General features: G+C 40.0%; 1 protein-coding gene across 2 annotated transcripts in view; it reads left to right on the top strand.

The window, feature by feature from the left end:
* tmem117 (transmembrane protein 117) overlaps window positions 1-12,731 on the top strand; it is a 53,007-nt gene extending 40,276 nt beyond the window's left edge. For both annotated transcript variants that reach the window (XM_042495454.1, XM_042495455.1), the window contains exons 5-8: window positions 1,968-2,065; window positions 4,072-4,231; window positions 8,002-8,131; window positions 10,773-12,731. In XM_042495454.1, coding sequence (XP_042351388.1) covers window positions 1,968-2,065; window positions 4,072-4,231; window positions 8,002-8,131; window positions 10,773-11,434 — 1,050 coding nt within the window. In that variant the 3' untranslated portion in view covers window positions 11,435-12,731. The remainder of the gene's footprint in view (window positions 1-1,967; window positions 2,066-4,071; window positions 4,232-8,001; window positions 8,132-10,772) is intronic.
* The last annotated feature ends 424 nt before the right edge of the window (window positions 12,732-13,155 follow it).

Raw genomic sequence — 13,155 nt, forward strand, 5'->3', positions numbered from 1 at the left:
CATAAAGATGATACTGATAAAGACGGAAAGACAGGTGCAACCGCACACATTAATAATGAATCAAGTCAATATTATTGAAGGTAATCACAGGCTCATTAGTGTTTAATCACAGATAAAGGGTTATTCAATATAAATTATTCAATGTTTGGATATGAATATCCATATAGTCACGTTTCTCTTGTGTATATAACCTTTGTTGTTTAGGATAATACATTATTTAGCATATGTATAATTAAATTGTGTATAATCACAATTGGAGACCTGAAGGGGTATTAATGAATTCCAGTCGGTGTGCACTGACATGGTTATTATATGATTTTTACATGATGTACAAAAGTACAGGGCCACCCACTTAACACCCCTCAGTGATTGTTAATTCCAAAATCCCAACCAGTACTAAAATATCATTCTGACAGACTTTAAGATTTTGTATTTTACCTTGTGTTGTGCAGGGGCATTGCCATGTTAAAACCCGAAATACCATTTACCTAAATTTTGGCCTCGACACTGTGAGCATGCTATTTTGCGATATGTCAGTATATACTATAGTTTTAACAATTTCCTTGAAGGCATATTAAAGCTACAGTTGCTAACTTTGATTAAAAAAATGTTTTGTCATATTTGCTGAAACTGTGAGTCTCTAACTCATCCGTCAGTCATGTCAGTCACTGCTCGTGACCTGCGGTCAAACCATTAAACCAGGCAGTGCTCCTCAATCACCATCACAAATCACAATTCTGCATTTCCTATTTCTTGCCTCAGATGTCTTCGGAGTCATATTTTTCTGGGTTCCCATGTTCGTGGAAAACCTAGAAATATCATGAAATTCTAGTTTTCCAGGCCTGGAAAAGTCATGGAATTAGTAAAAATCATTGAAAGGAATTTTGTTGTGTGTAATGAAATTGTTACAGTAATCTTCAGTGGAATTTATTCTCTGTAGCTGTTGAAGTAACGAAGCTCAAATATGTTCCCATGTGTGAAGTTACGTTTACCATCTTGTAGGTTTCTCCATTTTCTACTGCATTCTGTCTCTCCCTTCATGTATGCCAGCTAGCTAAAATTATGTTTGAATAGAGTTTTATTATGATATTTTTGAAAAATGCAAGGCAAGTAGATGAGATGAGATTCGGTTCGATTTGATTTGATTCCACTTTGTCAGAAATCATTCTTAAAAAATCATTGAAAATTTTTTGTCCGTAAAATGTGTGGGAACGCTGATTTTAGTGTACTTTTTAGCTCTAAAACGAGAATGTTTACTTCGACCAGATGGTGCTGCTTTGTTTTAGCATGGCCATTGCTTTTTTTTTTGGTTTTTTTAAACATGCTGGCTGGGTAGAAAAACAGCGAAACAGTCATGAACACTTATCAAATATAACAAAAACATGTTATTATAAAACTCACAAACTTTTTAAGAAAAATATGATTTTTTTTTCTTTCTTGCAAAGATTGAGATGACAAGACTAATACCACTCTCATGTCTGTTCATTAAATACAAAGTTGCGTCAAGAAGATGGTTAGCTTCATTTAGCATTAAGACTAAAAGCAGGGGGAAACCGATAACCTTCATCTCCCCAAAAGACAACTCTAACAACACCCTGAAGATCACTTATTAACACGTTTAATCTAGTTTGTTTACTTTGTGTAAAAACCAAATTGTGAAAAGAACACCAATTAACACGTTTAATCTAGTTTGTTTAATTTGTGTAAAAAACAAATTGTGAAAAGAAGTCGCCACACGCTGCCAGGAAATATGTCACTGTGACCACTTTTTGTCTTTGTACTTTGCTTTTTGCGCCAGATATAAGATATAAGGTGCTGATTAGTGAGCTTTACAGGTGCTGCTCGGCGTGTGTTGTTACCTGTGGACACAACCAGACTACATGCTTGTCAGTCTAGCTAAGCTAAACTGTCTTGTTCTCCTCCTCAGAAGTAATCAAGTCATTTTTTATGCTCTCTCCTTCATGCAGGTGACAGATATGATGCTCCAGGATCAGCACTACCCAGACTGGGGCAAAGCAGCCAGAAGGTTCTGGAAACAAGGCAACAACAGGATTGTCCTCTTCTGGTATGTTGAGATAAACTGTCTGTGGGAGCATGTGTGTCTTTGTCTGCACATGATAAGATTCTTATCAATTTATCTCTACCTACTAGCTCACTAAATGCATTATATATTCCTACAAGGCTCTGTAGAGGTGTGATTGTGTGTGTGTGTGTGTGTGCACACGTGTGTGTTTTACGGTCTCTCCCGCCCGTTGCAGGGTTACACACAGTCAATAGCCGTGTTAATCTTCCCTCACTCAGTGTCAGCACCTTTAATTAGAAGAACAGGGTGAAAATCAATGGACACAGCAAGGTCACAGGGCAAACCATAGCCCTGCCTTTTACTTCTCGTACCACAAGCTGTGACCCTTAAATAACTGCTAAACAAATGCTGCAAACCATGTCTGATATGCCCATTACTTGACGGCCGTGCAGAAGTGTTTGAGTGTCTTACACCACCAGTGCACGGTCCCCACGGTGTTCATTCACCAAAGCGGCTCAGTGCTGTCAGTCAAACACGACATGCAAACGCCTCTCCGCTGGTTCATTTTAGGGTCATAGTGTGAAGCGAAAGGACATGCAAACAACAGGATACTGTTGAAACTGTTTGACATCCATTTGATATGTACACAGAGAGGTCCGAACGTAGACATCTAAAACTTCAAAGACAGTTTGGCTGCAGTGTTTAACATTTCCTTTCGCAGAATTGATTCACCTGCGATTAGAATGCAAGTAGTCGAATTGTTCTGTGACTTTTTCTGCAGCCCTTCATTTTATTGACGGATGCCCCGACTCGCACTGTCACAATCAATGCCGGGTTTGACGAGCTATTGTTTGAAATTCAGAGCCTGAAATATGATTGATAAATGCATCGCTGGGTGTATCTTTGCCAATATACGATGAAGGATCGTGTCAAATTGCAAAGGACAGTGCGAAAAATCGGCCATGGCTGAGGAGAAGAATCCCACTGTGGAATAATAAAATCCCCTCAAAATGTATCTCCCTAACATGTGAGATGGGATATGAGCTGGCAATCTCTATCTGCAATGCAGCCAGCCGATGTGTGGAGTGAGAATGCACACAACAGCACAGCAATCACTGGGTGACATTGAGACATAATGCACAGAGGAGAATAATACTAGCCATTGTGCTTCTCCTCAGATGGCTGAAAAAAATTTTCTCAGTGCAGAATTACAGCAATGTCATGTGACATAAACAAATTCAGAGAGTAAAATATCGAAGAGGGAAAAAACACACACAGTAATCGCAGCATGCAGGTAACTGAAATATTTTGGTTCGTGTTAAATATGTTAATACATGGAAATATGAATGCAGTAGGTTTTTTTGAATTGCGTTGTCTCTGCATCCACAAACAGACACAGTTCTGTGCACATTCATCTTCCTGGAAGCTGCATCTGCTGCCATTTTTCAAATCTAGCTAAAATTGTTGTTCAATACATTATTGAGTCCGTGAAAGGAGGAACTGAATTTATCTGATTTATCTTTTCTTGCGTTTGATGTGGGTGAGGAAGAGGAGCTGTTTGTCTTTCAAGATATACAATATTAAATGTGCACATCATCCACTCTGAAATGGTATCTAAAGGCATTTTCAAGGTCTTGTTCTTTTTTAATGCGTATCGTTCATTGATTTATCCCTCCTCCACGCCTTCATTTTCCTTTCTCTCCTTGTCCCTTTCCCCACTTTCTTTCCTTCCCTTTCCCCATCCCCCCAGTCTTAGGGATACTTGGTCCTTCAATATTGTTCATCTTCACTCCTCCCCTCTCCTCCCCTGGGCTCACTTGTCTTTGCTGTACTTCCTTTCCTTTCCTCTCATCTGTTTGCCTCTCCTTTCTTTCCTTACCTTCTTCTTTTTCTTTGTTTTCTTTCATTTCTTTATCTTTTCTCTTTACATACCCTTCTCTCCCTGTGCCCCTTTCCCTCTTCTTCCCTCTCCTTTTCCCACTTTCCTCTGTTCCTTTTCTCCATTTACTTGTTTCTCTTTCTCCTCTCCTCTCCTCTCCTCTCTGTAGGACAGTGCTCATCTCTCTGACGTCAGTGGTGGTTCTGGTCATCAGCACCGACTGGATCAGCTGGGACAACCTGAATCGAGGCTTCCTGCCCAGCGACGAGGTCTCCAGAGCCTTCCTGGCCTCCTTCATCTTGGTCTTCGACCTTCTCATTGTCATGCAGGTAGCCCACTCCCCTGTGGCCAATTAAAAGAAGGGAGCTGGGATGTCTCTTGGCTTAGTCCGCTACCCATCTTGCCAGTTCCCCCTCCCTCCCCTGCTATTCATCAATGGGGCACTGCGGCACAAAGCAGCGAGGGGGGCGTTTGATCACACTCAGTTGGCACGGACACAAACGCATGCACGCACACATACAAACACCCACAAATATATAGATATACAAACTGTTGTTTACTCCTTTGCATCTCCTCTCTTTCAGTCCCTCCATCCCTCTCCCAGACCTCAGCAATGAACTCACCCTTTCCTCTCCTTACTCCCCTGTGAGCCGGGTTTATTTTCTTTAATGATGACTCACAAGATTGGAGTTTTTCTCACTTTCTCTTTCCCTCCTCTCTTTTTTTCCCACCCGATGTCCTCCCTCCCACAGGAGTGTGTACATCAATAAAGCCTGTGTCAGTGGCTCATGAATATGCAAATGTGTTTGTCTGGGCAAAAAACCACATATCTGTGTATTGAGGAGAAAAAGAGTGGGAGAAGGCGTTTTTTTTTTTTTTTTTTTACGCAGCTAGCCAGGAGCCAGAACCGCAGGCCAATCATGTATGTGCTTTGACTACGAGCCTAATTCAACACAGCTCCTCCAAATGCTTAATGAACATATTTCACAGGGCCTTGTTGGTGGGTATTAGAGGACACGTTGCAAGACTAATATTTGAGATCCCCTAAATATACGTTTCTACTCTGTTGATTATGCTAATTACTGAGAGCCTGCAATTGCATTGGAGAACATCTTGTAGTGTGTAACAAATACACCACTCCACAGAAAACCTGGCAAGGACACCACTATAATTCCCATGGTAGTATGTATTAGAACAACTGCACCATTAAAAGTGATTTCTAGACTTATTTATTGAAACAATTCATTATTTTAAGGAGCGTTTCTGGCTGCTATGGCCAGTAATTACTTCACACAGTGGTGTTTTTCTCATTCATTTACCCAATTATTGTGATTATGCAGATATATAGAAACAGCTCAGCCAACAGAAGTGTTTCCTCACAAAGCTGCCGGTGTCTTGCTGAGGCCAGCTTTCTGAAAATGCCACAGACTTGATGTGGCATGAAGGGCACACTCCCTATTTTGACATCTCCCTTTTGACTCCCAGAGATGTTCTGAACCCGTCACTCCCTCTCCCTGTGATATATATATCTCTCCCTGCTTGCATGGATTTGTTTACGACGGGTTCTTCTCATTTTCTGCCAGTGTACGGCAAGCACATTTACTACAGTTATTTATGAGTTAGCCTGCGCTGTTACACGGCCCAAGCTTTGGCGGCTGTTGCTACGTTCTATCAGTCAGTAAAAATTAATCCGCCACAGCACCTCCCAACAGCTTCATTCTCCTCCATCTTGGAGCATGGGGTGTCATAGTTAATCTCTCACCTCCATGAGAAAAGATCGGCGTTGTTGTTCTCAAACTAATTAATACCCCTGTCTGGATTTGCCTCCAAGCTGGATTTCTTTTTTCATTGTTTTGTGTATAATTGTGCTGTTCCTTTGCATTTCCCATCTAAATTTCAGATTTCTATGTCCTATGTGTATAAACATTTACATAGGCTGATGATATGCTGATATACCATACCAGTTTACTTTTCCTATGTATGTCTTAGAGACTCATTGTTTATTGGGAGGGAGGCACAAGGCTTAAATGCCATGCCTGTTAGTGCTATAGCAACAGATACTGCAGATATGGAAGAGGAGTGGAGGACTTAATTAATATCCAGGGGGCCATCACCAAGCTGTTAGGCTGTTCATAGATATTGGCATGGGAGACTCTGGATCACACGAGGATACAGTGAATGCAGACATGTGGTAATGTGATGCGGCAAGACGCTCTGTGCAAATAACAGGAACCGAGGGGGAAGTGTAGCTAATCTAAAAATGAAAAAGGCTGAAAATACGTGTGCCTTGTTTTGTTTTGTTTTTAATAGAGATGATAAAGCTAATTTGTGAGAGGATTATGTCAGCTCAGTTAAGAAATGTTTCAAAAACATTTTAATATTATTTGCCATCAGTCTATATGTCATTTTCATTAGTTTCATCTGTGTTTGCCTTTATAATCACATGCTTTCATGATGCAAGGTAACGAAATACAGTTACATTAGTTAATGCAGATATTTGAAAACATATATATATATGTGTGTGTGTTTGTGTGTGTGTGTGTGTGTGTGTAGAACACTTCTTACAGTAGCAATTTATTGATTATAAAATAAAGCAATTATGGCATTTATGTCCAATAATAGAAATTTAATTTCTAACCATCTCCAACATCAAAGTCAGTTGCAGGCCTTTAAGAAGAAGTCAGTATTTGGGGAAACAGAAGACAGCGCATAAATTATTCATTTTCTCAACAAACACAGAAGCAAAAACATTTTATCACATTTCAGTCAAAACCATGTGTCTCCAAATGCTGGTGATAATTCAGAACAGTTGAAGGGGTTAAATGTAGAGTTCTTCTACCTCTTAAAGGGAAAGTTAAAAAAATACATATTTTTCCTCCTGTAGTGCTATTAATCAATCTCGATTGTATTGGTGTGAGTTGTAGAGTGCTGGAGATGTCGGCTGTATAGGGATGTCTGCCTGGTTTTGCCTGGCTCAAAGCACCAAAAAACTACATTTGAAAAACTCAAGAGCCCTGTCTCCTGCTAGAAATTATGACCTGGTTACTCAAGATAGTCCAATGAGCAGTTTCATGTAGGAACTTTTTTTTCTTCTACAGAACTACACCTGCCAACCACGCCACCACGCAGAGGAAGGCATGCATCTACTAATGGGCAAGAGGCTAGTGCTCCTGACAGTGAGATGTAGACATTATTAACGGCGTCCTCCTCGGCTGAGCTGTAATGTTAAATAGCTCAGTGGTGCTAGCAGAAGATGCATGCTTTATTATGCGTGGTGAAATGGCTGGTAAGGCAGTCATCTGTACGGTTGGTATCTCCAACACTCAGCAACTCACACCAAAACAATCTAGATCAATAAATAGCAATACAGGTAAGAGGAAAAATATGTATTTTTTAATTTTGGGGTGAACTGTCTCCTTAAGCAAAATAAACTATACCACACATTTATTTATTGTCAGAAGGATGATCACAGTATTGTTTTCTTAGCCCATGAAAAGTTGATATTTTGGATATTTTGGTTTTCACAAGAAATAGACCTTTTGACATAGATATGCTCTCTATATCTATATCTATAGATATGCTTTTTTAATTGATTTAATAGATTTGTGCGTATGGACATATCAAGAGTTTTGACTGCTGCTAACCACCAACTATAACCACACAGCTAAAAGAGCTAAGTGACACCACAGGGCATGGGCAGCCTCTAAATGTCAGTTTGGGGTGCCCGTTGATGTGTTTTGACATGTTTAAATCCCAGTGCACATTAGTACACTGCACAAGCCTGTAAACACACAGTGTAGCAGTCTCCAGTCTACAGCAGCTGGCACCATGTTTGACCTCCAGTCAGTGCCTAAAGAGACTCCACAGAGACTTTGTGTCAACGAGTATGAGAGAGTTCAGTGTTCATCACCCAATAAAGTGCCATACATGGCTGACATTTGTCACACCAACTTGGTTATTTAAATGTGTTCCGTTATCTACAGCTGAGGGTACATTATCATAAGATCCATTCATAGGCCTGTGTCTCTGTGTGTGTGTGTGTGTGTGTGTGTGTGTGTGTGTGTGTGTGTGTGTGCGTGCTTGTGCGTGTGTGATTCAGGACTGGGAGTTCCCTCACTTCATGGGTGACCTGGATATGAATCTACCAGGAATGTCAACAACGCACGTGAAGGTCAAGCTTCCTGTCTGCAAGAGCATCTTTAAAGAGGAGTACCACATTCATATCACAGGTACAGACCGACACGTGCACGGCTGCTGCATACAAAGAACGGGGTCGTGTCTGTTTCATGAGGAGTATGGCAAGCCCTTTTAACATTTGATTTGTTATAACCATTGTAGAAATCAACAAATACTTTTTGACTAGTAAAATTCCAAGCCAACATATCTGTAATGTAATTTTCACCAACAGCAATTCTAAATAAAGATAACTACAGTTCATTTTATACTAATAACAAAAAGGACAATTCATGATATCTGCAATAAATTTCTTACTAGAAAAAATGTTAATTATAGATATCTGTAACTCAAGTACAACAAGTCAGTGTTTACCATTGATGTCCATCAATTACAGATACCTAACATGAACATTTAATGGTGTTATATTTACAGGTCGACATATCCATTAATATTATATTTTTTTTACTAGCTGCAAAATGTATTAATGATATCTATGATATAAGTGATGTCATTAAATTAATGACATGTCAGCTGGAATTTTAACTAATAAGAATGTCATTTCAGATATTTGAAATACAATTGTATCCAGTGAATTTATATTTGTACCTGTAACACTTTTTTTTTAATCTACAAAGTACAATTGCTTTTATACAGGGTTCCCATCTCATTTTCCAGGCCTGAAGAAGTCATGGAATCAGTAAAAATCATCAAGAGTTTTTGGAAAAGTAATGAAATTTTGTTTTAATTATCACGGTAATCTTCTGTAGATAACTTTCCACGTCCACTTCCATGGCTTAAAAAAGCGCATGCCTACATTCTTGTGTTGTGGCATTATCTTTCAGACTTGTTTCTATAAATGAATGTATAAACAAATGCATGAAGAAAACACTGAAATTATAATCATTTCTGTTTTCCCTCATGCCTAAATGCTAGTGCCAGACTGATGTACTGTAAGTATTTGAAGTGAATACGAACATTAGTAACTATTAGAGATTGGAAAAGGATGCTGTTAAATTTTCAAACAGTAATTAGCATTTGGAGTAACATACTATACAGTTCTGTTCGTGTTATATGTTGTGAGTGGTCTCGGAAATTTTATTATGGGTCTTATAGAAAAGTTTCAAAATTTTGTCCTTAAAAATGTGTGGGAGCCCTGTATGTAACTGGTCACAATTTAGTTATAAAAAAAAAACAGGAATTTCCTCTAGTCAAAATGTAATTGCAGATATCTTCAAATTCTTCATTTTGACTGGTCAAGTTGTAGTTCTATTTGTGAAAACATATTTGAAACATGTCAAAATTATTTTACATTCATTAATTTATTCATTCATTAGCTGTAACCACTTATCTTCTTAAGGTTTGCGGGGGGCTGGAGCCTACCTCAGCTGACATTGGGTGAAAGGGGGGTACGCCCTGTAAAGGCTGCCAGGATATGGGCAGGGCTGACACAGAGAGGCAGACACCCATTTACACTCACATTAACACCTCCGGACACACGCAAACTCCACATGGATGCCCTCCTCCACACCCAAGTTCAGAACCTCACCCCAGCTCGGGTTTGAACCTGGGACCCTCTTGCTGCGAGGCGACAGCGCGTGTATTTTACAGAAATCCTAAATTAACATTTTAACTGGTAAAATATAACATTGACATGTAAAAATAATTTTCACTAAACCACTAATTGTCAGCCCTACTGATTAATTGTTCAAAGCACTTGCCAAATGAAGAGTGTCTCTGGCTTTACTAAATAGTTTTTGACAAAGTCAGTTAACACTCATATTCAGAAACTGATTAAATAGTAGAAAGAAATCAAAATGTCCATGAGCAAGACAAACTTTGGCCTATTTCTGAATTAGTGATTAATACCAAGCATGCTCGCCCTGCCCCAGTTTTCTATTTTTTCCTCCATGTGGTAAACAGTTTGACGGTTAAACCACAGCAACCATTTATTATGCATGTGTAGCTGATGTGACACACAGGTGGCTCCATGGCTGCGACTGTGTTTGCCGTTCCTCACGTACCTCCCTGCCTCGCAAGATGCATCTCTCATCCTCCCTCATATCTCTGTGTCTTAATGTTAACGGCAAGCAAGTGTATTTCCCCATTCGAAACTGTCCCTCCCGGTTTCTCCATTTTGTTCCGCCGCGTGCACACGCCGACTCATAAAGAGAAGGCAAAACCAATGTTCCCGTGCTAAATGTTAAGCTGTTCAAACGCTCAGTGATTCGCGAAAGGTTGTTAACCCTAATGCATTGCATATCCATTAAGCATTATGGAAATGGCTCCGGCACGACGTGATTGGTTTAACTAAAAGCTTATTAACAGCATATCTCTGTGAGAGGAAGGGAGAGGTGTCACGTATACCCGGGGAGACATCTGCCTGCTATCAGTCAACTGGGGAGATGGCTGTCTCATGGTAATGTAGTGATCTCGTTAGAAGATACTGTAGTGGAAGTAGCACCTACAAATGGATCTGTGTCTGTGTGCATGAGCTATATGCAGAGAGAGAGGGATCCCTGATAAATGAAGGTGACGGCGTATCTATCTGTCTGCCCTCTAAATCTTGTTTGGAGTAGTCTTGTGCTGTACATCAATTCACCTGTCTGTTAAATTGTCTGTACAGTCCATGCGTGTTTATTCCTTGCTTATCTGTCAAAGGTTGTAATCTAACAGAGGTCACGCATCTCGTTACAGGTAAGTGGTTCAACTACGGTATCATCTTCCTTGTGCTAATTTTGGACCTGAACATGTGGAAAAACCAGATCTTCTACAAGCCATACGAGTACGGTCAGTATGTCGGGCCCGGTGAGAAGATCTTCACAGTAGAGGAGCCAGAAACGCTCAGCTTCTTCAACCACAGCACCCTCACCTACGAGTGGCGCTCCACCAACATCGATCCCAACAGCAATGTCACCTACGTGGAGCGAGACATGTTTCTCCACAGCCGCTACACCGGAGCCAGCCTTGATGTCAAGTGCCTGGCATTCATCCCGAGCCTGGCAGCATTTGTCCTCTTCGGGTTCTTCATCTGGTTGTTCGGGCGATTTCAGGACAGCGAGACTTTCACGGAAAACCAGGATAAGACGTATGAGAGGATAAAGAGGAAGTCCCCATCGGAGTACAGCAAGGAGATGGGTGTGACACCAGAGGAGGTGCATGTGACCATAAGTGACAGTCTAAAACGATCAGGGACGCCCATGCTTCTCTCAGTGGACGGGCCACACTTTGGAGCAACGCCCTCAACGAACTCAACTATTTCCATGGAAACCCAAGAGACACATCCAAGCATTGTGATTGACAGTGCAGAGCCAGAGGAACCAGCAGTCTCTTTTGATGTCCACAAGCTTTCTCCATGACCTTATGAACTCCTGAAACTTTGAAGTATATAACTGCAGGACGGGTTGAAAACGGGCTCCAGATGCAGTTCGTCAAGCTCTTAAATCGTCTCTTTTCTTTGGATAAGACCAAGTTGCTCGACCACAACTGTTCTTGAGATCCAGCGGGACAAAGTGATGTTACATGATCACCAAAAGCCAGTCCTGACGGCTTCTGCAGTTGCATTTGTTTGAATATATTTTTGTACAACGATCTTTTTAAAAGCCTCTAAAATGGCACCAATTCTGGTAAAAAAAAAAAAAAAAAAAAAAACCATCTTTAAAACAAAATGCAAACTTTTAATTGACATGGTGCTCGCTCGAATTTTGCATTTTCATAATTCAATTTTGTCACAGGAAACTATTTTGGTGCCTATATCAGAGGAGTATTTGTTCAGTCGTGACACTGCAGTCAGGTGGATTTAAATGCATCACACCAGTGTTACAACTACACTAGTGCCTTGAAATGTCATATCTTAACATACAGACAGAAACATATTCAGTTTATGCTACAATAGGCATCAACATGGAAGATGTCCTAGTTACAGTTAGCGATATTACAGGGTCAGTTCACACCTAAATCAAATATACATATTTTTCCTGTTACCTGTAGTGCTATTTATCAGTCTAGATTGCTATGGTGTGAGATACAGAGTGTTGGAGATATCTGCTGTAGTGTCTGGCCTCTCTTGACTATAATGGAGCTAGATGGCACTCAGCATATGGCATATAACAGTTTTCATCCAAATCTAAAAAGCCATGTCAAATTATACTATAGTCGTGTTAAAGCCGCACATATCTGGACATCCATTTCAGCTTTAAGTTATGGGTCCCTTAGCTGAATCTGAGGCCCCTGCTTCCTGACGATAGTTCTGTTTAACTTAAGAGGCCCACTTATCACAAATTTTATGCAGCTAGGCAGAATGAAGTCCCAGCTTTTGAGAATTATATGAATTCCTATTTCATAATAGTTTCCATTGTCATCAAAATGATAACTTTATTCACTTAATCTTCATTTTTCAAATGTACCTTCTGCACATTGATACTGTTGGTGGGTGTAGTTTGATAGACAGAAAATAGTTCCTATATGAAACTGCTCACGTTCTCAAGTTCTGTGGTATATCTTGAGTAACCGGGTCTTGATTTCTGCTGAGTTTCTGTTGAGTTTTTCAAATGTTATCTTTTGGTGTTTTGAGCACCACAAGCTGAGCGCAATCTAGTTCCACTATATTTAAGATATCAACTAATCTTCTACAGCTGATATCTTCAACACTTGATAACTCACACCAAAACAATTGAGAGTGATAAATAGCACTGTATTAAAGAGGAAAAATATGGATATTTGATTTGGGGGTGGACTTTCCCTTTAATGTCTTATATATGCTTTCATATCATACAAGAATGGTTACCTCATTTGATCCTAAGACTTTATCATTTTTATTTATTCTCATGTGATGTCACTGTTAAACTCACTTGTTGAAATGACATGATGATGAACATCAATGTACTTAAATAACCTATTCATATCCCCCTCACTTGATATTAGTTGCAGAGATAATAAATGCAATCAGCTAAGATCAAATATCTAACCAACAAGCCACCTCATGATTGCTTATGTGGCTGTTGCACCTGGACTGAATACCAACTCAGTCAGAGAGGTGGTTTTGCCCTTGGCATAAACACGCTATTGAAGTGCAGCAGAG

This window comes from Plectropomus leopardus, chromosome 11 (genome assembly GCF_008729295.1).
Source record: "Plectropomus leopardus isolate mb chromosome 11, YSFRI_Pleo_2.0, whole genome shotgun sequence".
NCBI lineage: Eukaryota > Metazoa > Chordata > Actinopteri > Perciformes > Serranidae > Plectropomus > Plectropomus leopardus.